A 24836-nucleotide genomic window follows, 5' to 3' on the forward strand; every position below is an offset into this window, starting at 1 on the left:
CTAATGCATTACCTTGAGTCGGATATCAGGCGCAAGAGCACAGGAGTGGGGACCAACCGCATCAGATCACCTCTTATAACTTCTGGAAACATTGATGTACTGTATAATGTGTTGCACAGTTCCTGCTGTTTTAATGTATGTTTGATGCCCTATTTGTTTACAAAATTCACTTTAGAAGATGTGGACTACTAGACAGCTAATGATTCTGCTGAGAGTTTACAAAGATTTTAAAACATGCATGTCGTAATGGCTGCATGATGTGGATTAGTTTACATTGCATTTTGGGTGTTTTGCTGATTTTAAATCTTGCCTGCAAAGGCAAAATCTGCCAACAGCCGGGAATACACGACGCACTTTAAAGGAAACTCAGTGTAAGAGATGAATCAGCCTTGCATGTTTAGTGATTTGCATAAAATGCCGTTAAAAGGCTTAAAATCACCCCATCTGAACGAGTCGAGTCTTACAAAACCAAATATTTGGGACAGCTGTGATGCAAGATGTCTGCATCACAAAAGTTAAGTTACAACACAAGCTGTCACCACTGGTCACTGAGCTATGCATACTCTGCACAGTATTTGAGGTTTCACTGTAAAATCAGTTATTTCAAGTTCTTTTTTTATGTAGTGTGTTCCCGGCTTAAATAAACTAAGATAAGGATCATTTTTAGTGTGCCAAATACATTTTGTGGACTTTATCCACTAGTTTTGTTTGCATTTTGTGATTATGAATGACTTTGAGGCTGAGCGTATTTATACTAAATGCTCCAGTTTAAGAATGAAAACAACTGTAGGCCTGTGTACTGTATTTGGAAGTGCAGTACATTTCTGTTTTGATACATTTTAACCATTTCTTGTGTATTGCACAGTTAAATTATTCCTTGAAACAAACTGTTGAGCCATTATGTCACAGTCCACAGATGCTGGGCCTGACCATCAGTCTGTCAACCATGCATGCAGTTGGTATGAAAAGAATGCCATTGATTGTAGACAACCAGCTATTCCTTTCCCCATAAATCCTTGAAAATAAAGTTTCCCATTTTACAGTGAAAATACATTTTTCTTTCTTTGCTAGTAATGAGGAAGTAAGGGCAGCAATAAAGGGGATGAAGAGTGGAAAGCAGGTTGTTCCAGATTACACCCTTTTGGGGGTATGGAAGAAGACTAGGAGAGAGCAGTGGACCTTTTAACCAGATTGTTTAGTATCATGTGGAGTATTTCTAATGTTAGGGAGTGAGAGGATCCTGGAGGAAATGAGAATAGCTACTGTTATAGAGTTTAAAGAACATGGGTAGTGTAGTGTATTGTAAAGTATTAACTGCAGAGGGATAAAGCTGATGAGCTACACCATGAAGACATGAGAAGGCTAGATTTAGAAGAGAGGTGACGATTAGTGAGCAGCAGTATGGCTTCATGCAGAGAAAGAACAGTACAGATGACATGGTTGATCTCAGATTGTTGCTAGAGAAGAATAGAGGAGGTCAGAAGGAGTGCTTTTGTGAATCTGGAGTAAGTATATGACAGACAGGGACTATGGTACTGCATCTGGAAGTCAATAGTGAGAAAGAAGCATTTGAGAGTGGTGAAGAACACATGAAGACAGCGAGACAGTGGTGAGGTATGTAGCAGGAGTGATAGATAGTTTAAGGTGGGGTGGGGTGGGGTGGGATTACTTCAAGGATTGGCTTTTTGTTTGCAGTGGTGTTGGATAGGTTGACAGATGAGGTCAGGAAGGATGAAGTGGGAAGGATGGAAGCAGGAAGGGTGTTTGAATTATGATGTTCAAAGATGACACTGTGATCTGTCTTGAGAGTAGTGAGCAGGTGGAAAATAGCCTGAAGAGGTGGAGGTATGCCCTGAAGAGAAGAAGAACGAAAGCCAGTATAAACATGACAGTATAGGTGTGCATGAATGGGAGGGTAACAGATTGAAATTTAAAGATGCAAAGAGCAGGAAGTGAAGCTAGATGAGTTTAAATAACTTGGGTCAACCACCCAGAACAACAGACTGTGCATGAGATGGGTGAAGAGAAGTGCAGGCAGGATGGAGCAGTTGGAGATGAGTGTCGGGATGATTTGTGACAGAAGAATAGCAGCAAGAGTAAACAGGACAGCTCAGGTAAAGTAGTTCGGAGACAAATTTGAGAGGCAAGGTTGAGATTATTTTTTATACACCTGTAGTGAGGAATGCTGGGTACAGTGGATAAAGGATGTTGAAGATGGAGCTCCCAGGAAGGAGGAAATGAAGAATACCACAGAGGAGACTCATGGGTAAAAGGAGGACATAGCACAATGCTAGGGTTGGGGTTGTAATATTCTGTCTCAAACTTATGAATAATGTGTTCATAATCTGCTTCGTGAGCCACCATTATCTTTATTGCCGCTCGTCCATTTCAACATAAAACACACCCACTTTCGTGACAGCAAACACTCCCCGTTGCCACTACGGTGGACCACAAGGGACAGTAAGCACGGAGTGCAAACATTATCAGCAATACAACATCTCCCTTTTTTTTTAGATGCCCACCAGTGACACAGCTGGTATACATTTCAAAATAGAACATCCCGAACCTGAGGATAAGGAACAGTTTTTCAACATTGCCATGTGTAAAATTACTGCGGCCTAAACTAACAACAACAATGCGATGTGGGATATGCACTCATTAGTACATGGACATTTGACATGTTTCCTTTTTGTTTTTTGTTAGGGCAGCGATCCGCCTACACCCTTTACATCACAGGTCAAGAATAACCCTCGGTTTGACCACTCGTCCTGATCTGGTGGTCAGTGCAGGGCTAGTGTCCATGGTTGGTGTTGTAGTGTCTCTAGATAGTGACAGGGGCTCTGCTTGTTGTTGAGCCGCACTATCTGGCTGGGTTACCAGATCGGATGTTGGTGCTGAAGGTGCCGGTGACGCCTTGGCGCCTCTCAGGTGCCGTCGGTTACGCTGTATAGTCTGTCCCTCGCCAGTGCGGATCACGAAAGAGCGGGCAGTCTCTGCAGGTCGGATGATGACAGCCGGTTTCCAGGCTCCGGACTCGTGCTGAAAGCGAATGTGGTCCCCCTGCTGCAGCCTCGGTAGTGGTGTGGCGCTGCGATTGTAGTAACGCCTCTGATGCTCTTGTCTTTCCATCCGTGTTTTTTGCACAACCGTCGGGCTTATGATGCGAGGTACCAGGTGGCATCCGGTAACAGGAAGCACTGAGCGTAGACGTCGACTCATGAGGAGCTGCGCGGGTGACCTGAAGCTGTCGACTGGCGTGTTCCTTTGCTCCAATAGGGACTCCCTGAGCATGAGCTTTATCCAGAACTGATTTGGCCGTCTTGACTGTTCTTTCGGCAAGGCCGTTGCTTTGCGGGTACAAAGGACTTGAGGTCGTGTGGACAAAGTCCCATGTGACTGCAAAATCCTTGAACTCTCGAGAGCTGTATTGTGGGCCGTTATCTGAGATAAGCGTCTCTGGTATACCATGTCTGGCGAATATGGCCTTGAGCTTTTTGATGACGGACCCTGCAGTGGTAGAGAATAGCCTTTCGACCTCAAAGTAGCGGCTGTAGTAGTCCACAACTACCAAGTAGTCCCGTCCACGCCATGTGAAGAGATCTGAGGCCACTGCCTGCCATGGCCTCTCAGGGATCTGGTGTGGGATGAGAGGTTCTTTGGGATTCGCCGCGCGCCTCTCCTGACATATGGAACAGTTTTCCACCGTGGCAGCTATGTCCTTGCCCATGCCTGGCCAGAAGAGGGCGTCCCTTGCTCTCTGCTTACTCCTCTCAATCCCCATGTGCCCAGTGTGGATTCTCTCCAGCATGTTGTTTCTTAGGGCTGTTGGCACTATAATTTTGTCACCTTTGAAGATGATGCCATGGGAGTGTGAAATTTCATCTCTGAAAGTCCAGAAGTCCAAAAGGGTTTTGGGGCATTTTTTTCTGTCCTCAGGCCAGCCATCCTGCACAGTTTGCTTCAGCAGGGTGAGCTGCGGGTCGCATCCTGTTGCAGCCTGTATCTCTGAGAGTTTTTTGTCACTTACTGGGAGGCTGTTTATCACCGAGTGGATCTGGTCCTCCATGCCTTCACTCAGCGTGCTGTCTTGGTCGGGCAATGGTTTCCTGGACAGTGTGTCGGCCACAGGTATGTCTTTTCCGGGCCGGTGCACGATCTCTATGTCGTATCTCTGCAGCTGTAACAGCATGCGCTGCAGACGAGCAGGGGCTACAGAGATTGGTTTCTTCAGTATGTGCTCCAACGGCTTGTGGTCCGACTCTACGATTACTCTCCTGCCGTATATGTACGTGTGGAAACGCTTGCATCCAAACAGCACTGCAAAGAGCTCTTTTTCGATCTGTGCATAGTTGACTTCTGTTGGGGTCAGTGTCTTTGAAGCATATGCTATTGGATGTCCGTCCTGCATTAACACAGCTCCCAAACCATACTTTGATGCATCTACCTGTAGCCGTAGCTCCTTGGTCGTGTCGTAGTATGCCAGTATGGGGCCTGGTTCTCTGGTTATGAGATCTTTCATTTGCTGGAAGACTCTGTCGTGGGTCTGATCCCAGATGAACTCTGAGTCTTGTTTGAGCAGCTGACGCAGCGGTGCGTTCACCTCTGATAGTCGTGGTGCGAATCTGGACAGGTAGTTCGCCATTCCAAGGATTGTCTCAAGCTCATTCTTATTCTCAGGAGGTGGCATGTCCTTTATGGCCTGCAGTTTCTTTGGGTCTGGCTGGATGCCCTCCCGGGTGAGTTTGTGTCCAAAGTAGCTCACTTCTGTGGCGCCTATGACACATTTCTCTGGATTGAGACGTACTCCTCGCTCCCGTGTGCACTCAAGCATGGCACGGAGGTTCTCGTCGTGTTCCTCCTTTGTCCTGCCAAACACGAGGATGTCATCCACGATGGCTGCCACTCCATTGAGCCCTTCATACGTCTCATCGATTTTCCTTTGGAAAATGTCCTGTGCTGATATTATCCCAAAAGGAAGGCGCAGAAAACGGTACCTGCCAAAGGTCGTGTTGAAGGTGGTGAGGAGCGATGACTTGGTGGTTAGTTGGATGGCCCAATAGCCTGAGCGAGCATCCATGACACTGAAGTACTGTGCTCCTGCCAGCTTTGGTGTGATGTCATCCAATGTTGGAAGCGGGTAATGAGGTCTTTTGATGGCTTTGTTTAATTCGCGAGGATCGAGGCATACTCTGAGCTTCCCAGTACGCTTCTCTGCGACCACCAGTCCGTTTACCCATTCTGTGGGTTCTTTTACTTTGATGATTATGCCGTTTTTCTCCATGTCATCCAACTCCCGTTTCAGTCGTTCCCGCAGTGTGAAAGGGATCCTCCGGGGGGGGGGCACACAACGGGCATGGCGTCTGGGTCAATGTGTAAGTCGCATTCTCCTGGGAATTTCCCTATGCCCTCGAACACATCGGCAAACTCCTCCATGACGTTTGTGATCTGTACTGACATGACCAGCTTGACTAGGTTTAGATCCAGGCATGCTCTCAACCCTAGGATGGGGGGTGCTGCAGTGTCTACTATGTCAAATGTCAGCATCTTGTGAATGCCTTTCCACCTGCACTTCAACTGGCATGTGCCCTTGATGTTGAGTTTTTCTCCTCCATAGCCAGATAGTGTGCGTGTGGGCGGTGCCAAGCTAACCTGCTTAAAACACTTCTTAAACAATCGGGCAGGGATGACGTTAGCAGTGGCTCCTGTGTCAAGCTTAAAACTCACGGTGTGATGCAGTGAGCCTACTTCTACGTCGGCGTAAGCCTGTTCATCGGCCTCCCCTTCGTTGCACTTTGTTATGGAATCTATGAATAGCTCCGCTTCATCGCTTGGAGTGTCAGGGTTAATAGAGTACACTGGGTTGGGTTGGTGTGGTGCTTGTGAACGGCATGCTTTGGCAAAGTGGTTCATTTTATTGCACTTTTTGCACCTCTTCCCTTTTGCAGGACACTCCTCCTTCTGGCTGTGTGCTCGTGCACATCTTCCACACACTTTTCCCATCTTATTATAATGAGGTGCCCTCCTATCTTTTTGCTGCGTACTCTGGCGCTTAGCGGATACTGCATGCGCGGGCGCTGCTCCCTGCAGGCTCGTGTGTGGGTCAACCATGGCTTTCAATTGCTCTCGTGCGATCTCATAGGAGCGTGCAATGTCTATGGCTTTTTCTAGAGTCAAATCTGACCCTTGGCTCAGCAGCTTTTCTCTGACTTGTGGTAAACTGGTTGCAAAGACAATCCTGTCTCGGACCATTTCATCACTGTTAACGTAGCCACACTGCTTGACGAGTAACTTTAACTCGGTCACAAAGTGTTCAAATGACTCCCCTTCACCTTGGAGTCTTTCATTAAACTTGTATCTGGTGAAAATGGTGTTCGTTTTCGGCATGAGGTACTGTTCAAACCTGTCGAGATATGTGGTCAGCTTTTTAGCTTCTTCATCAGACAGCTGCCATGTGTTATAAATGTCCCTGCCTCTTTCTCCTACCCACAGAAGACGATAGCTGCACTGGGTCTCCTCGGGCTTGCCGCTTAGCGGGCCGCTAAACATTAGCTTCACATGTTGCACGAACCTCCGCCAGGCATCGGGAAGATTGGCTGAATCCCAGTCCATCCGTGGTGCAGGAACTCCCGACGAATCCATTTCGCTCTGTCGGTGGGCATTTAGTTCGATTTACTCTGACACCATGTAATATTCTGTCTCAAACTTATGAATAACGTGTTCATAATCTGCTTCGTGAGCCACCATTATCTTTATTGCCGCTCGTCCATTTCAACATAAAACACACCCACTTTCGTGACAGCAAACACTCCCCGTTGCCACTACGGTGGACCACAAGGGACAGTAAGCACGGAGTGCAAACATTATCAGCAATACAACAGGGGTAGCTATAGGTAGATGTGGGAACCTTTAAAGGAGGCAGTCAAATGAGAAAAATCACACTATGTTGCTGTTGTCCTTTTATCTGAATACCACTTATTAACATTGTGAAGACTTAAATGTTAAGTATATGTTACTGTAGCCTCACAAAAAAGCTCTTTAACTGCATCTGAACAATAGGAAGGATAAAGATCATTTTAGAAGAAAAATCCTTCAATTTGTTCGATTTGTCAGATTAAGCTAAATAATTGCGCGGTTTTATAATGTCAGTGTTTGTGAACAGAGCCTGATATTCAGCCCTCGTCACAGGTTGAAGGAGAATCTCTATCCAATGAAAATAACCTCAACGGTATGTAAACCAATCAGATGCCTTTACGTAAGTGCGCCGATCCAGCCCATTGTCCAATCAACGCTGTTTGTAAATGCGGGCCTGGATCCCTCTTCAACCTTCTGCTTTCTGGAGGGGCACCTTCAACCAGGTCCGCGGTGCACTGGCAGCGGCTGTCTTAGTTGTAAAGAATAACTGGAAATAAGACTTTTAGACAGACACAATGTCGTTCCTCACTGTCACCAGGCTAGCGCCCAAACTACTTAATTCAAAGGTAAGAGAAACAGAATGAGCCTCGATGCCGCTTTCTTGGTTAAATCTGTGGACGTTTCCTTTAAGCTAACGTCGGGTTTGGTAGCTAACAGGCTAGCTTAGCCCTGTCAACCACATTGTGAAATGCAATTGGCCGAGTTTTTTGCAATTTGCTTAAACACTGACAAGAACTTTGATCATAGTAATGTATGGACCCTGTTTTTCGTAGATATTATTCAGAGACAGAAGCCGTGTTCTGTTTGACAGCTCGTATCTTGTTAGCTAACGGTAGCGCATGAATCATTGCACTCATGTTGGCCTTGTAGTGTCATAACTGTGGTATGTTTGTCCAACCAGCACAGAGCAGACTCTTAACTTTACGCTACGAGTTTCTACTATTTGTAGTATAGCGTAATAACATTAAATTGTACTTTCTTTTAAATTCACTTTAAACTCTGTGTTTATTCACCATCGCAGTTGATCTTCATATTAAGATTTTAACCAACCATATAATGCTTATATTTAAAATACAGCTGAATAGCCGGTATAAATCATTTTTCATAAATCAATTTTTATGTAATCAGGTTAGGTCCACTGAAAAGACCTCTCTTAAAATAAGAGCTATGAAGAGGCAGTCAGCAGACAATTACAGCGGAAAAAAGCTGCAAAAATCATATAATAAAACTTTATGATATCTAAAGGTAGAGATCATACTACTTACAAGGTAGAAGGGTGCATACATTTGGAACATCTGGGGTTAAGAGGTGAAGTATTTATTATGTTGTGTGGTTAATAATATAATAGTTATGGGATGGTTTGAAAGCTTTACAAATGAATACCATAAGATAGCTTTTAATTCATGACGGGAAGGAAGTTCATTCAACCTTTTCAAAAAGAGCAGTGATGAGTATAAAATGTTGTATATTAGACGTGGTTTAACTGCAGAAGTGTTTATAGGTACACCCCACAATCTTGAAGATGTCCATGGTCAAGGACAGGCATGAAGGTTGATTACAGTGGAGGAAGTCAGGGTTCTTTAATTATAAACAGTTTTATTTTCCCTTAAGTGAAAGTGTTTTGTAAGGGCATATAGCCATTTTTATTTTCTGCCTTTAAAACTAGGATTTGGCTGCTTGGAAAATGTTAAAGGTAGATGAAGCATAGTCATACTCTGAGCTAGGACAATTAGGTATTCATTAAAATGATTACATTGACAACTAGAGATCCCCTGTGGTGTTCTGTTTCTAATGGTAAAATTGCATGATTGATGATATAATCCCATCAGCAGCAGTCTGGGTTTTGTCTGTGAGGTTGGATATTAACCAGTTAAATGTGGCTTTATCTTGACATGGAGACAGAAGTAAGATTTATGGTTTATGAAATGGGCAGGGCACATTTAATATCTTATGTTTTTATAAATATCCAACATATCCAGTTGCATTTGGAAGAGCATATTGCTGTAATGACCATTGAAAAAATGTGATTATTTGAACAGATAAATGACTTTGTTTTAATTAAATCATTTAAAATATGCTTTGGCCAGCCTGTCAATCTTAAAGTACCCTTCCAGTGACCTTAGTCTACTGCTTTACTCCAGTGACCTCTCAGTATGAACTACTTGGTTGCCATATCAAGTCAAGTCTCCTACTACTGAAATAATAGAGATAATTTTTCAGTCATGGCGACTAAGTAGTGTCTCTCTTTCTTTGAAATCTCTATCATATGTGGGGACCTCACCTATGTCACAGTTACCTTTCTCTCTTATCATTTGTAATCTTTGCTCTGGAGATTTATTAGTAAGCTGTAGTTGCATAAGAACGTATGTGTCTGAACTATGAAAGTCATGTGATTTTTAGTAACACAATGAAGTCTTATAAAGGAGAGTCTCATGATTTATTTTTTTCTTGCTTCAGATCATTTCATCTTTTGAAAAAAGGGGATTGTTTTAAGTACCTCTAGATTTAAATGTCATTAAAATGTGTATTCCTTATACCAAGATGTCTGTTTTGATTTGTTTGTCCATAGAGAGGGTGGCTTTGTTGCTAATCACTCAAGTATCATGTGTTTCTTCTAAACACAGCCTCCGGAGGGGTTGCCTTTTTGTGTGGAGTACTTGCCATAGTTGCTCTTTAACCCTGGCTGATGGACAGTTGGGAGTGAGTGAGTTTAACTGGTGCTCTATATTTAAGACACTGAGCTGTTACATAATCTCCCCGATGCTCAGCTGGGTAAACTGTGTGTGTAGTGACGCACCCTACCTTTTTTTTTCGCTGAGCCTTGATGGTCCTGATTATTCAAAACGGTTGTGGTTATAAGGAGTAACTGTCTCCTGCCCATTGATAATCTACTGATATGTTTAAATGAACACACAGGAGTCGCATTTCACTAGTGAGCAAGACAGCCAGCTGAACTTCTCAATACTATCAATGAGTTTCCATTAAGAGTACTTTCATAAAAACCTTTTTTTTTTAATTCATGCCTTGACATGAAAGGAAGGAGGCATCTTTTCCTAGTTTGTGAGTAATTAGGTTGCTTCACTCTGGATTTGCCCCTTGGATACATGTAATGGCTGGTTTACATTTTACCAACAGTTAGATCTGAAAGAATAAGACTAGATGTACTTTTCCTGGCTTTACAGGACCAGTCTGATTGTTTTACACCAGCATTAACATTGTGAAAAAAACAAACTAGAAATGACACACGAGCGTGAATAATTTGTTTATTATAATGAGATTGTGGTGTGAGGTTTTTAGAAAAAGTGCACACTGTGCTGTTTGAAAGAGGTGGGGTAATATTTGTGACTTGGAACATCTCCACAGTATTGGCAGATAACACAAAGCCCCAGTTTGTGATCCGATTTTTTTTTTTTTTTTGGCCAGGTTGTCAGACTTTGAATGCACCTGAAACCTTCAGGTGCAGAATGCCCTGAAATGGCTGTCACTAGTGGCCTTTGTTGCAGGCCATGTACTGTGAACTACCCAGTTATAAGTGTTGTTGTTTTTTTAACTCTAAATTTTGGGCAAGTTTGAGTGGCAGTTATAAAACGATGAGGATGAAAATGGAGAAACTACTCTGAATAACTGCTTAGTTTAGTGAAAGCTATGTGTTATGCTACAAGGTACACTTTAATAGGTAAAATGCTAGAAAGAACCTGTAATTATATGTATTAGGCATGCACCAGTACAGAAAACAAACATTGTTACTGAAAATATGGTGCTCTACACTGTTATCGTCATATTAAAAAAATAAGATGGCATTTACCAACATCAGTAGCCGATATGTATTTGGTACCATGTAATGGTTAGTGTTCAGAAATTGTTTGATGAAGAGCAGGAATGGAAATGGGCTTGTGCTTGTAACAATCAGTGTAATATTGGTGTAGCACCAGTCTTGCACAAGGATACATTAACATTTGGAGGAGCCTCTAACCGAACCACTGACCTTCCAATTAGTAGCGCTACCTCCTGAGTGACAGCCATGCTAGTGCTGTGGACAAAACAAGCATACGGTATTATATAAATATAATACTGTTTGCTTGTAGTGTAATGTTTTTTTCTGGACCACAATAAGAACAGTTGTTACTGTGGGAAAGAGAAAAAAATTATTATAGAAAATGTTTTTTTTTTCCTGTGTAAAAGTTTCTGTACACTTGGTAAGAACACGGTGATTCGTTTAACATGTATATTGCTTACTACAGAGAAAGAGTTGGAGCCATTTCACTCACAGACTGATTGCAGTATTATCCTTAGAAATGTTTTGTAGCTTTTAAGGTCCTCCAAGGTTGTTTCATTTTAAATACAAGCAGTAGGTAGTCTAGAAATTCTGTTATTACTATAATGTTGTTTTGTTGTACTAACAATCCAAATTGTATTTCCTAATATGTTCTGCAGAATGCCTCTTTCCTATTTGTGGCTGCCAGAAATGCCAGCGCATCAACAACAGTAAGTGCATTTAATTTACTCCACTGTTTTCTGCTTGTTTTATATAGCTGTTCTGTAGTTTTACTGTTTGTGTTAACAACCTTTGGAAGAGACACTGGTTCTTACTCTGTGGTCTCTGTGAAGATATTGACATTTGTGGAGCAATAAATCATTTTTTTTCCTGAAATGTTTGCATAAAGTTTGTTTAACCACAGGTCACAAGGGAATGTAGTCTATTTTAAGGCTGAATGTTTATTCAAGGGCATTAAAGAGTAAACATCGTCTTTTACAGAATCTGAAGGATGTCCTCTCAGACCTCATTCCTAAAGAACAGACCAGGATCAAGAACTTCAAACAACAGTATGGGAAAACCAACATAGGGCAGATTACTGTAGACATGGTAAGTGGCGGAGATTTTTGCACACGTTTAGTGAGCTGAATAAAATAAGACCCTCACACAAGCGAGTCACTGAGCTGGATTCCTCAGATCGATTATATTAATTCAGGGAGGGCTTTACCTTGATGCAGATTAGCTGTGGCATGTTAGCTGCACATAATCCATGTAGGCCTGCCTGGTCTTGTTTACTGTGCCAGGTATCACTGTTCGGTCATCTCCCTCAAAGGTCACAAATTGTGCTGCTTCCTGCCAACAGGGATATTTGAGCTGGCACTTGCACTTTCTCTCTCACACGCACGCACGCACGCACGCACGCACACACACCACTGCAACAAATCTATCCTCTTCCATCTATCAAACACTGCATCTAACTTGTTGCATTGTAGATTTAAGTTGAGCTTCATGTGTCACGGCAATAATGCATTCAGTGTCTATTAACTTATTATCCTGTGTGCAGAATTACAAACCTGAATAGTATTTAGGATGTTTCTTCCTGCCTTTATAAAGACATTTGGTGGACACTGATAGCAAAAGCAAAGAGGTGAGCTTCTGAAATGGTCTACTGATAAAAATAAGCAGTAGATAAAATGTTTTAAAGTCCAGTATAGCGTAACTTTGTTACTACAAACACACACGGCTGTTTATATATATTATGGGCAAGACAATTTTCTGAATGTCATTCCATGTTTTTGTTTGTTTTCATCCATAGGTCTATGGGGGTATGAGGGGAATGAAGGGTCTGGTGTATGAAACCTCTGTGTTGGATCCTGAGGAGGTCAGTATCAGAGCTACAGAGAATACACTGATATATTATTGCAGATCTATTAGTGCCTGCGTTTGTTGGTACATTTGTATTTTAAAAAAAAAAGAAGGGGGGGGGGGGGTTTGCGAGACAGAGGAGCCACACTAGGTTTGAGGTTGTTTAGAAACAGAACAAGTCAGTACTGCAAAGTAGTGCAGGTCAATATGGCCAAAAATATTTAGCCCGTTATATATTTGAAAATTTGCGATAACCATACAACTGACGTTATAACTGATGCAAGACAAAATATTTTACAACTCCATACCTCAAAACCCTGCATAACTTTATTTTCACTTAAAAAAGCAGCTGTTTTTTATGTGCATTAAAGCCATGTACAAATTTAACAGTGCAAACGCAAATTCCTTGCTGACAGTTTAACCAAAAGGCATTTCCAGTGGAAATGGGCCAACGTATCCTCAGCATAACCATGCATAATATCCACAAAAGTTAAAAGAGGTGCTTTGCAACATGAAACTGCAGTGTGCCAAATAAATAAGTCAAATGCGTACTTTTCAGACCATAAGGTGCACGGGATTGATTATAAGGCAGATTAAGCGAAACAAAACAGTCAGATAGCCTTGAGTTTAAAATCCGCTTCATACGCATAAGTGCCACACACACAATACGGTAAAATTATGTTGAAGCACTGTACGTATTACTCCACGAGGCTCCTGACTACGGTACTCTTAATGTTCCGACAATCCATCAAGCGGTGCGGCTTTTTAGTACGACTGGTAAGCTTCAACATTTTTTTGACAGTTTTCTGAGCGCTGTGTACCGCATAAAATTGGTTTGAGGTCAGTACGCACAACCAGAATTCATACAAAAGGCACACCGGATTGTAAGGTGCATTGTCAATTTTTGAGGAAATTAAAGGCTTTTAAGAGCACCGTATAGTCTGAAAAATACAGTAATAAGGACGGCCCGCTTACATGTTCTACAAAACACTTTGCTTTGGTGGCTATCTGACGGACAAAAATCAAACCAGTTCCACATCACTGAAGTTGAACCATTTTTATAAACCAATTCTGGTTCATCTGTTTCATTCAACGATCTGCTTTCGCCCTTCTCATTCTCTGTCGCCGCCACGCTTTTTCCACCATGTGTGTATGAAAATAAAGGCACTGCGCATGCGCATTTTACCCATATTCTGTCGCGATATTTAATTTTCTTATCATTGCCCAACATTACTGTGAACAGTATATTGTATATTATAGCTTGAAATTCAGGTTAATCTATATTAGAGATTAATGGTTGCTCTCTGCTCACGTTCAACATCGATGACAAAAGCGCAGAGTGCATAGTGTAAGTTCTCATAGCAGTGACCACTTGCTGCTCTGTGCGGAGAGTTCTTGGAAGTAATGTAGAAAAGGCAGCAGCCAGAAAGCTGCACTGGCATGACATGATATCTTAAATTTAAATCAGTTAAGGTTTTTGAACAAACATGTTATCAGTCAGACTCTAAACACAAAAAGCACAAGGTATTATTATGGTAAGCTTTTTTTCTGTTATTTTACTCTTAGCTGCATGCGCATTAGCATTCCCTGTAGGCACTTGAGTTGATTGCTTTCTGGCCAAAGCTGAGGCACTCTGAGGCATTGAATCATCAATATTCATTGGTAGAGATGCAGCTTATATTAGCAGCTTGCCAGCACTCAATTGATTGTGCATTTGATGATAACAGGAATATGTAGCTAATTATCACAAATAACATTTACTTCAACATCTTCTCTCCCCTCTCATCTCTACTTTGATAATCAGGGCATCCGCTTCAGGGGCTACAGTATTCCAGAGTGTCAGAAGCTGCTGCCTAAAGCTCCAGGAGGTGAGGAGCCACTGCCCGAGGGTCTTTTCTGGCTGCTGGTCACAGGACAGGTCCCAACCGAGGAGCAGGTGAGTCGATGCAAGAAGTTATTGTCGTAAAATGTTGTTGCCTACTGGAGTTTCAGTGAGCAGCTATCTGTCATGGTATGTCAGATGCTGTCAAATCTCTTCAGAATGCTTCATCAAAACTGAATATTCTTGCAGTGCAGTAAATAAGGTGACTTTGGCACCTGGATCAGTTAAGGTACCAAATACGTGAATCATGACATTTTCTTTTGCATCATGGAAAGGTGAATAACAAGATGCTTGGCGTGTGTTCAGTTCAAATGTATTTATGTAATGACAGATACAAATGTACAAAGGCTCAAGGCACATTAAATTTTAACCTTGGTTCTTCTCAAAGTGCAAACTACCATCCTTGTTAAAAAATAAATAAATTCCGTGGCCTTGTCAAGGAAAAAATTTATATAGTAATCTTTAACTCAGAAATGTCTTAATTTCATTCGTTTCTAGTTATCCTCTACATTTAATTTTTCTTTAAGTTCACAATAAAAGAAATGGTAGCTTAACAGTAGTTTAAAAGCTAACTCAGTGAAAAACTGACAAATACACACAAACAACCAACTGAAGTGATATATTACACTAAATGTCTTGACGTGAGCATTTCTCTTGTGCAGCCTTTAAAAATATATTTGCGCTGAGTAACCAAAATTTTGAGAATCACTTAAGGCTCAAAAAAAACAACAACCCACCCTTGAGCAAGAACCTGTTTGCAGTGGGGAGTCAAAAAACAGGCTCTGTGTGTGTGGCAGTCTGCCTTGATTGGTTGGGTTGAGGAAAGCGAAGATGAGCATGTTACAAACCAAATGACACAACAATAATAACCTCTGGGCAGGTTGGTAGGGCCAGTCACTGTTGATGAAATGCATGCAGTTTTAAACTCAAAGATTTGCAATTTTTGCAGAAAAGGGTACAGGGACAGAGAGGACAGAACAAAATGCACAAACTACAAGAAAGAAAATGGAAGCAAATGACATACAATACTATAATAAATAAATGCCTGCAGAGTGAAATACAGAACAGCACAAGACAGGTGCTCTGTGAGTTTAGAGGTCTCAGCAACATAGGCCTATGTAGCAGCAAGAGTCAGAATCAACTAAGCCAGCTCTAATTGTATCCATCAATCCATCCATCAATTTGCTTCCACTTTTCCTTTTCAAGTTTGCGGGTGGCGCTGGAGCCTATGCCAGCTGTCATAGGGCGAGAGGTGGGGTACACCCTGGACAAGTCGCCAGTCTGTCACAGGGCTAACACACAGAGACAGACAACCATTCGCGCTCACATTCACTCCCGCATTCACACCTATAGGCAATTTGGATTAATCAATTAACCTATCCCCCTAATTGTAATCATCAGTATTTAGTTTTTTGTACAGCGTCTGCCGCTGAAATATAAAAGCTACTTATGTTAATTTAAAAGCTCTGAGAAGCACAAGTAAGGCTGAGTGAAGTTTTCTATATGGAGCTGTGAGAATTTTAGAAAGTAGATACAAGAATAAGCTTGATTTTTACAGGGAATCAATAACCAAAGTCAATATCTAAGAAAAACTGTTTCTGAAATTTGGCGTGTATAAACTAGAGGTTGTATCTTGTTTTTACAACTGAGAAACAAGACACAATCTATAGGGATTTTATTGCTGCCAACTATCTCCTTACAGAATGATATGAGGACAACCTATGCTCCTTTCAAATGCTTGCAACTTTCAAGCGCACCTCTCTATCTGTTCTTCCTGCGTCTCATATCTGCTCAAATTTGTCTCCTTATTGATCGAAGAGTTTTCTGAGATTTCTGCCTCATCTATTTATTTTGTGTCCATCTTTCTTTCCAGGTGAACTGGGTGTCCAAAGAGTGGGCAAAGAGAGCAGCACTTCCCTCTCATGTTGTCACCATGTTGGATAATTTCCCCACAAATCTGCACCCCATGTCCCAGTTCAGCGCTGCCATTACAGCTCTGAACAGTGAGAGCAGCTTTGCACGGGCCTACTCTGAGGGAGTCCACAAGTCCAAGTATTGGGAGGTGAGTTTACACCCATACCTTTTTTTTGAAAAATATGGACTAATAGATTTTTTTTTTTTTTGCTCAAGAGACTGAATCACTTTAGACACAAGAACGCTTTCAGTTTGGTTTCATGTGGTCTTTTCTTGTTGTGTAATTTATCTTTTTTTTTTTTTTTTAAAGTTTATCTATGAAGATTCTATGGACTTGATTGCCAAGCTCCCCTGCATTGCTGCCAAGATCTACCGTAACCTGTACCGTGAAGGCAGCAGTATCGGAGCTATCGACTCCAACCTCGACTGGTCCCACAACTTCACCAACATGCTGGGCTACAGTGATCCTCAGTTCACTGAGCTTATGAGGCTCTACCTCACTATCCACAGGTGCAACTTAAGATGCCTTTTTACATAAAACAAGTTGGATTTAATCTTATTTTTTTTCTAGTAACACTTGAATCAAAGTCTTGCCTTTTTAATCTAAGAATTAGAGATGTTAAGTCAGATGTCGAAAAGATGAGAATGAAACTCGCAAACCTATCTGGAGTTAGACAGCATGACATTATGTCACTACTTGGTTTGATTGATTAATGATGAGGATGATAGGTTTGTTTTTTTTTTTGTTTTTTTTCATCATCTGACCATCAAAACTAACCAAACTATTACAAACAGAAGCAGTAGTTCTCAGGTATAACACAGCCTGAGGTAACTACCTACAGGTTTCCTAAAGTGACCTTAAATTTATTTAGCATGACCTTTTTCTTTTTTTTTCTCAAGCTTAGTTGAATTAGTTGCTTAATCCAGGTGGAAGGAACTGCAAATGTAATGACTGTTTCTCCAATTTTAATATGGACAGAAGCAAAAACTCTTCCCAGACTTTTTGGTTGATGTAGGTCAGTTAAGTAAGATGGGAGCCGACTGAGAATAGTATTGTAAATAGGAAAATAAATAAATATATATATATATATATATATATATATATATATATATATATATATATATATATATATAGTAGTAGGGCTGCACGATTAATCGTTAGAAAATCGCGATCTCGATTCATACTTATGTGCGATCTCATTTCCAAATGACAACAATTTAAAAAAGAAAAAAAAAGATGACGATTGTACCACATTTTGATCCATCCGGGATGTAATCTGCATGAAAACAAGCGCTCACTCTTCCTGCTCAACAAATGACAAGGGCGGAGCCTTATACCACGTGATACAGAAGCTGTGCCGTGTGATGCTAAAATTGGCAGGGAAAAAACAACGGAGAGCACGTCAGGGATGACGAAAGTGACAGGAGAAAATCCGTCCCGGTCAACCACCCAAACATCAATAACGGGAACCTTATACAGCGCTTCCCTATACCCGTCAAACTCCCGCAGGCACAAAGAACTTACAGAGGCTATCACTTATCACCTGACCAAAGATATGGCTCCCATCAACACTGTGCAAAACGAGGGATTTAGGAAAATGATCAACATCCTAGACAAACGCTACACAGTGCCGTCCCGCAACTATTTTTCTATTGTTGCACTACCTGCTCTATACACGCAGCGTCGAGCAACGGTGGAGACCGAATTTCAAGCAGTACAACATTTTGCAGCAACAACAAAACGTGAGACATTTGTTTTTTTTTTATGTTTATTTATTGTTTTTATGTTCAGTCTCAACTGTTACAAAGTTGATGTGCAGTTAATAAGTGCAATAAATATTTATATTGGAAAAGAAAATCGTGAGAGAATCGTGATCTCAATTCTAAGCAAAAAAATCGTGATTCTCATTTTATGCAAAATCGTGCAGCCCTATGTAGTAGTGTAGTCTACAACACAGTGTTGGGTGTGATGCGTTACTAAGTAACGCGTTACTGTAATTAAATTACTTTTCCACTGAAAAAGTAGAGTAACTGATTACTGTTCATTTTTAGGTATTTTAATTACAGTTACTTACAATGTACTTGCGTTACATTGTAGAATAATTAAACTCGCTGAATATCATTATTTCATTTCAATAATTTATCTTCTAAACGTAGAAGTAAACTCTGCCGCTTTAACATCGCTGTAGTGCAGGTGCACGTCATTTCGCGCCAGTTTGCTGCATAGTCGTATTCTAAAGCGGAAGATGTCGGACTCGACTGAAGCGTGTGGCTGTTTTATGAAACGGAAATATTCCCGTCTCTTAACTTTTCTGAAACAAGCAGACAAGAACATTACAGTAATATGTAAGCTATGTCCTGGGGAGAAAAAAACTCAGCCGTTGTTAATAGCATGAGTAATCTACTGACACGAGAGCATAGACGAACACTTCTGAGTGATCCTTGTTCATCATCCATGGATAACACCGCGGCAACTCCTGCTAATCAGGCAAAACTTGATTTTACTTCAGCAGCGTAGAAATTGTCTGAAGGTGAGCTTAAAAAATGATTGCAGGCTACATTGTGGAAGAGATGCTACCGCTGCGTACTGTAGAGTCTCCGTCTTTCAAAAAATGTATTTATTATTTAAAGAGTTTAATTTCTATTGTTTGTCCACTCAAGGTTTATATGGTTTTTAAAAAGTATTTAGTTAAATTACTTACTGAGTAATTAAGTTACTTTTCTGACACAGTAATTAGATAAGTATTTTAAATACAATATTGATTAAGTAATTAGTAATTAATTACTTTAAAAAGTAATTAATTACTAACTTAACACTGCTACAACATGACAAAACAGACCATCCAACCTGAGTGTGCAATGATGTGCAAAGGCTTTAAGGTTTGAGTGCTGAGGTAATGAATCTCAGTGCTCCTGAATAAACAGAATCCACTGTTGCTAAGGTGCATGTATATAAATAAAATCGCTATTATCAGACAGACAGAAGTTAGAGCAGCGAGGCTTTTTCTTGCCTCAAAAGAAATGCTGGGTTGAAAAAAAAAGAAAGGAAAGAAAAGAAATTTAACCAAGAAAGTAGCATCTTCAGTTATTTATGTGGAGAAATTCCTGCTTTTTACTGTGACAGCAGTCCTCTTATCCTGAATTTGATGCAATATACAATAAAAATAGATATTGGTTTACACAGTCTGCAGTTTGTTTAGCAGTCAAACATGCCATGTAGGATATGTGCACTGAAAAAAAACAGACAAACTCTAGGAGCAAATTCAATTTATCTCCCACACAGATGGTTCTGCTCAGATAAAAAGGATTGACAACTCTCCAGCCTCCCCAGTGTTACTATTTGCCATTGTGATGAAGTGTAGCAGATGCCGGTGTAGACTTAAATGGCACACTCTAGAAACCTTACTGTTAGAATTATAATTTTAATGTGTTCATTACTATGTGTTTTTGTGTGTTTGTAAAATTGTAGTGATCATGAAGGAGGCAATGTCAGTGCTCACACTAGCCACCTAGTGGGGAGTGCCCTGTCTGACCCCTACCTGTCCTTCAGCGCTGCCATGAATGGTTTGGCCGGTCCTCTCCATGGCCTGGCCAATCAGGTTAGTAATGCACAGATCATCATTTTCATTCTGTTTTCACACTGAGAGATTTGATAGAAACAACTTGGCGATCCCAAGTTAATCCCCCATTCATCTTTTTATAAAGAAAGCATTTTCATTAGGAAGACTGCAGTGGATATTATGTGATAATGATTTTTATTTCAGTCAGTTTATTACAATTGTTCCAAAAACACTACATACAACACTTTAATTATTTGATTTTTACCAAAAAACTAAGAAATCTGATGAGGAAAAAAACTGAAAACAAGTTTAATGTGTAGTTTAATGGTTGGTTCATAATTATTTAATGCCTTTATAATCTCATAGATCTCTTCTGTAGCATATAGATGGGTTAGAGTTTATTTCGCCATACCTTCTTACTAATATTAAAGATGACCGAGTTCTGCTAATCAGCTTTACTGTCACAGGCCTGGTATTCTGAATACTAGCTTACTGTCACATTGTCACAACACTTGATTAAAACGGATCATTAAATTATTAGACACTTCTGTGTTTTTAATCACACATCAAAATATCCACTGTGGTAGAAGCCTTTTTTGAAACAACCTTGTCACCTTTGTGCCAACATGGCAACATAATCATTGAGGACTTGGCTGTTTTTTGGTCAGTGCAGTAGACAAACACTAAAGGTGAAAATGACAAAGAACCAAGAGTTCAGAGTCAAACTGCTGTGGTGCTCAATTATAAATATTATTTTAGAGTTCAATAACGTTCACAAAGCACTGCTTGATTACCAGCACCCGAGGGAAGGTCTACCCTCCTTTTATTAGCTAGCAATTTGTCAAAGCTGCTTCTACCTCCTCCAATAAATTTTGGCATCTGTTTAATTACTATCCATCCATTTTCTTAAGTGCTTATCCAATTATAGTGTCAGGGGGGCTGGAGCCTATCCCTGCTTCATTTATTTATTAGCTACTTAACTAGTTAAATACAGTCATATGATATGACCAACTATTATGAGCAGTTGTACAGTAACCTATGATTTTTGGATTAAAATGTTCATAATGATTTTTTTTCTTTCAATTTGCGCTTTGCTCACATATTTGACATATTGACACTTAAAATGAGTTTTGGTTTGATTTCAAACACAGTGCCAACAAAAATACAGCAGAAAATTCACTTAGCTTATGAATGTGTGTTTTGTTTTGTCTTGTTTTGTGGGTTTTTGCTGCACCTACAGGAGGTACTGGTGTGGCTGACTGCTCTGCAGAAGGAGTTGGGAGGAGAGGTGTCTGATGAGAGGATGAGGGATTATATCTGGAACACACTCAAGTCTGGAAGGGTAAATAAGCACCACATCCGCAAACAAACAACTCTAGTTATTATTATGACTTCATTTTCCACTCTCACTCATTTTCAGAATAACACTTCTGGTGATGTCAGGGGTCCAGTTGTTTCTACCAGAAGTTACAGCTAGATTTAGGAACCTTTGGAGGAGCTCAAACCAGATTCTTTGTTAAAAGAAAAAATTAACACTTTAAAAAGTCCCTAGTGGGCTTTTGTTGTTTTCTAAAAGAGTAGAAACTTTGGGCATGAGGCTTTCTGCATTGAACATTTCTAATTGGTTCTAATCTCCCTAAAAGTGTGTGAAATCTGTTAGGACCCCATTGTCAAAGCAGTAACTCGAAAGCAACATCAACACAACAAGTTGCTTATTGTTGTTGCAGTGTTGTCACTTTATATGGCATCATTGTTTTTTATAGTCTTCCTTCACCTACAGGACTAAGAGGAGTAGTTGATTTAATGTTGGCACAAAGAAAGTTGTGTAATTACAACAGTTTGTTGTTTTTTTTTTGTTTCCAAAACCAAGAAATTGCTATTATTACAATTTTTATAATTTACTATATTTTACACCTGATTTACTCTGACCTTCATCTAAACCTTCATATTCTAGTTTGATTTACCGATTAACTAAATTCTGTTTTTGTCTTTCATAATAGGTTAAAATTGTTAATGTATACCATAAAGAATTTGTAAAATAATAGTATTTTAGCACAGATAGAACGGTGTTGATGTCACCTAACAGCAAGTGGTTTTACATGTAAGTTCTGCACCTGGTTGGTTTCTTCTGGTTTTGTTCCCCAAAACATGCATGCTAGGGTAATTAGTGATTGTAAATTGACCTTATGGGTGTGTTTAAGTTCTTAATGCGTTTCTGAAGGTCTCGTGAGTACTTAGTTGTCAGAGAGACTAGAAGAGTGCACTGTCAGGTTAAAAATGTTGGGTTTCTTGGCTGTAGGTGGTTCCAGGTTATGGCCATGCTGTCCTAAGGAAGACTGATCCACGTTATACCTGCCAGCGTGAGTTTGCCCTGAAGCATCTGCCCAGTGACCCCATGTTCAAGATGGTTGCCCAGCTTTACAAGATTGTACCCAATGTGCTCCTGGAGCAGGGTAAGGCCAAGAACCCCTGGCCCAATGTAGATGCTCACAGTGGAGTGCTGCTGCAGGTAAGACCTGGGATTATAATCATGCATTTGTTATCTAACTGAAATAATCACAGATGCTGAAGTAACTGACTGCTTTCCTGTTTGTGTGTATGTTCAGTACTATCAAATGACTGAAATGAACTACTACACTGTGCTCTTCGGTGTGTCCCGTGCTCTCGGCGTGCTGGCCCAGCTGGTGTGGAGTAGAGCCCTGGGCTTCCCCCTGGAGCGCCCGAAGTCCATGAGCACAGATGGACTGATGTCTCTGGTTGGAGCAAAGTCAGGCTGAAGCACCAACCTGGAAGTAGCTGTGGGTTAGTGTTAAGGGTGGGAGGAGGTGGAAACATCAAAAAGCAGACATAAGTTGACCCCTTGTCATTTCCAACCCCAGGGATTTAGAGGATTCAAAGAGACAGTATGTGTTTAATGCCATTTCACAAAAAAAGGGCCTTTTTAAATTGTCATAGCATTAGTCTTCAAGTGTGTTTAGTTAATCACTGACAGGCTTTCCAATCATGTCTCTCTATCTAAAACATGAGCAGAACAAACTTTATATATGGCCACGGTAGGCTCAAACTACCTACCACTTTTAGGTCTGCTAGCATTGCTAAGATTTCCCCTGAGCGGTGCTTCTCATTGGACACTGGGTCTAAACTAAGAATAGGTAGTGGCATTCAAAGGGAATTGTGCACTTCCTTTGTATTTAAGCTTCTACGTTTAAAAATCTGACTAAATCTTTTTGGCCACTACAGTGATGTGTTGTAGAGGATACTTCCAAGCAAAATACAGTTTTGTCACACAGCTCTAATTTTATTTTTTCGTCTATGCAAAGTTGTCATCCCACCCAGTTGATCGATGCGTTTCACTCCCACTTATGAACACTCCAGTGTAACGGGAAAAAAAGGTCCTCACTAGTAAAAATCCTAGAAAGCCGTTTAAGAAAAAATATTTGTTTAAAGACACTGCCCCTTTAAATCTCTGGTCTCCCCTTTTTTTTTTCTCTCTCGCTAACTTGTAGTTTTTTCTTTTTTCTAGATGACCTGTAATACCTCTATGATCAAAATAACAGTCTTTATTAAAATTTGTTTCCTTGGTCTTATTTTCCTCAAAATAATTTCCTATTTTTTTAATGGGTTTCTTATATTACGAATCGCTGAGAATCAGGACTAATGAAGGTAACTGATACAGATTTGAGCAAAGGGTGTTGTAACTGGCAACCTGTAGGAAATCCTTAAGAGCAAGCTTGAATAAAAACAGGATGGGAGGGGGGGCTTTGTAGAGTTTTGTTTTGTTTTTAAGTCTTCTTTTATTTGACTGTATGTTCATGTCTTTATCCCAGCAGCAGAGCACTTCAAATGACAATTGTAAAGTTATGATGTATTTGATTGGATTTCCTAAATTGTAACAGTAGAAAATCTCCCCCCTTTTTTTTTCTTTTGGTGTTAAATGATGTATAAAAATATATTTGGGTTTGAATTTTGTTGTGGTTTTATTTATACTCTGTGTACATAGGTATATATATGTATAGCATTAATGTATGAGCTGTAAGCATTCACTTGCTGCTTATAACCACAATGAGCACCACAGTTTACCAGCAGTGTAGTCGTGCCCACTATATGTCCAGTTTCGCTGGTCACTGTGAATTTCTGACAATGAACAAAAAAACAACAACTGCAGCTATCTTCTGTATATAGAGTTTATTCCCAAGCTCTGTTTCCTCAGCTGGTGCTGTATTTCAGGTATTTCACTTGAATGTGTCAAGCTTGCTCTTAAGTTCTGGGTTTCTCAACACTCCATTTTTGTCTAGTTAGAGTTCTTGCGTATTTCCTCCTAAGAATACTCTTTAACGTGTTCGCTCCGATACTTGATTCTCTCTGCTCTGCTCTTCTGGCTTTTTCGGGCACGTGTTTTGTGTTTTATTGTAGCGTTCTTCCATTTGGCAGGTTGTTCAACAGATGTGGTTATTTTGATCGTAGAGGAGCTTAAGGGTTGTAACTGGGGGGAATCATTAGAGAAACACTTGGGGGTGGGGGGACAGGGCTGGATGGGTCAAATGGGCAAGAAAAGCTTGAAACAACTATTGGAAAACCTTAGAAATAAATGAAAATTAAAGGTTTTTATTAACACTTGTTTGGTCTCATTTTCTTCATAAGTGCTTGAAAAAGAAATTGTGATGTAATTCCAGGTCCAGTTGCATGTAACCTTTGAAATTACCAGGATTTCTGAAGTGATTACCCAAATGGTCTATACCCTCCTTGTAATACACAAACACAGTCTCACAAAACGCTGTCTTTTAGCCATTGCTAACAGTTGTTAAGCTTTCACGATTTAAAAAGGACTGAAATAATAGTTAACAATCATTATTAATGGCTGTGGAAAAAAATTTTTTTAACAATTAAATTTGCACTTGTTAGATACCGTATTATACACTTACTGGACACTGTTAGTTACACCCTGCTA

General features: G+C 40.4%; 1 protein-coding gene across 1 annotated transcript; it reads left to right on the forward strand.

Moving 5' to 3' along the window:
• The first annotated feature begins 7311 nt into the window (after positions 1–7311).
• cs (citrate synthase) lies at positions 7312–24440 on the forward strand. The gene is made up of 11 exons (XM_085344459.1): positions 7312–7478; positions 11347–11397; positions 11669–11776; positions 12483–12548; positions 14337–14468; positions 16288–16476; positions 16639–16838; positions 19798–19927; positions 21129–21230; positions 22188–22397; positions 22495–24440. The coding sequence occupies exons 1-11, from the start codon at positions 7428–7430 to the stop codon at positions 22663–22665; spliced, it is 1410 nt and encodes a 469-aa protein (XP_085200585.1). The 5' UTR covers positions 7312–7427; the 3' UTR covers positions 22666–24440.
• Positions 24441–24836: the final 396 nt, after the last annotated feature.

The sequence above is a fragment of the Diplotaxodon limnothrissa genome, linkage group LG20 (assembly GCF_057381915.1).
Source record: "Diplotaxodon limnothrissa isolate DT_005_m linkage group LG20, D_limnothrissa_male_GT1.1, whole genome shotgun sequence".
Lineage (NCBI taxonomy): Eukaryota > Metazoa > Chordata > Actinopteri > Cichliformes > Cichlidae > Diplotaxodon > Diplotaxodon limnothrissa.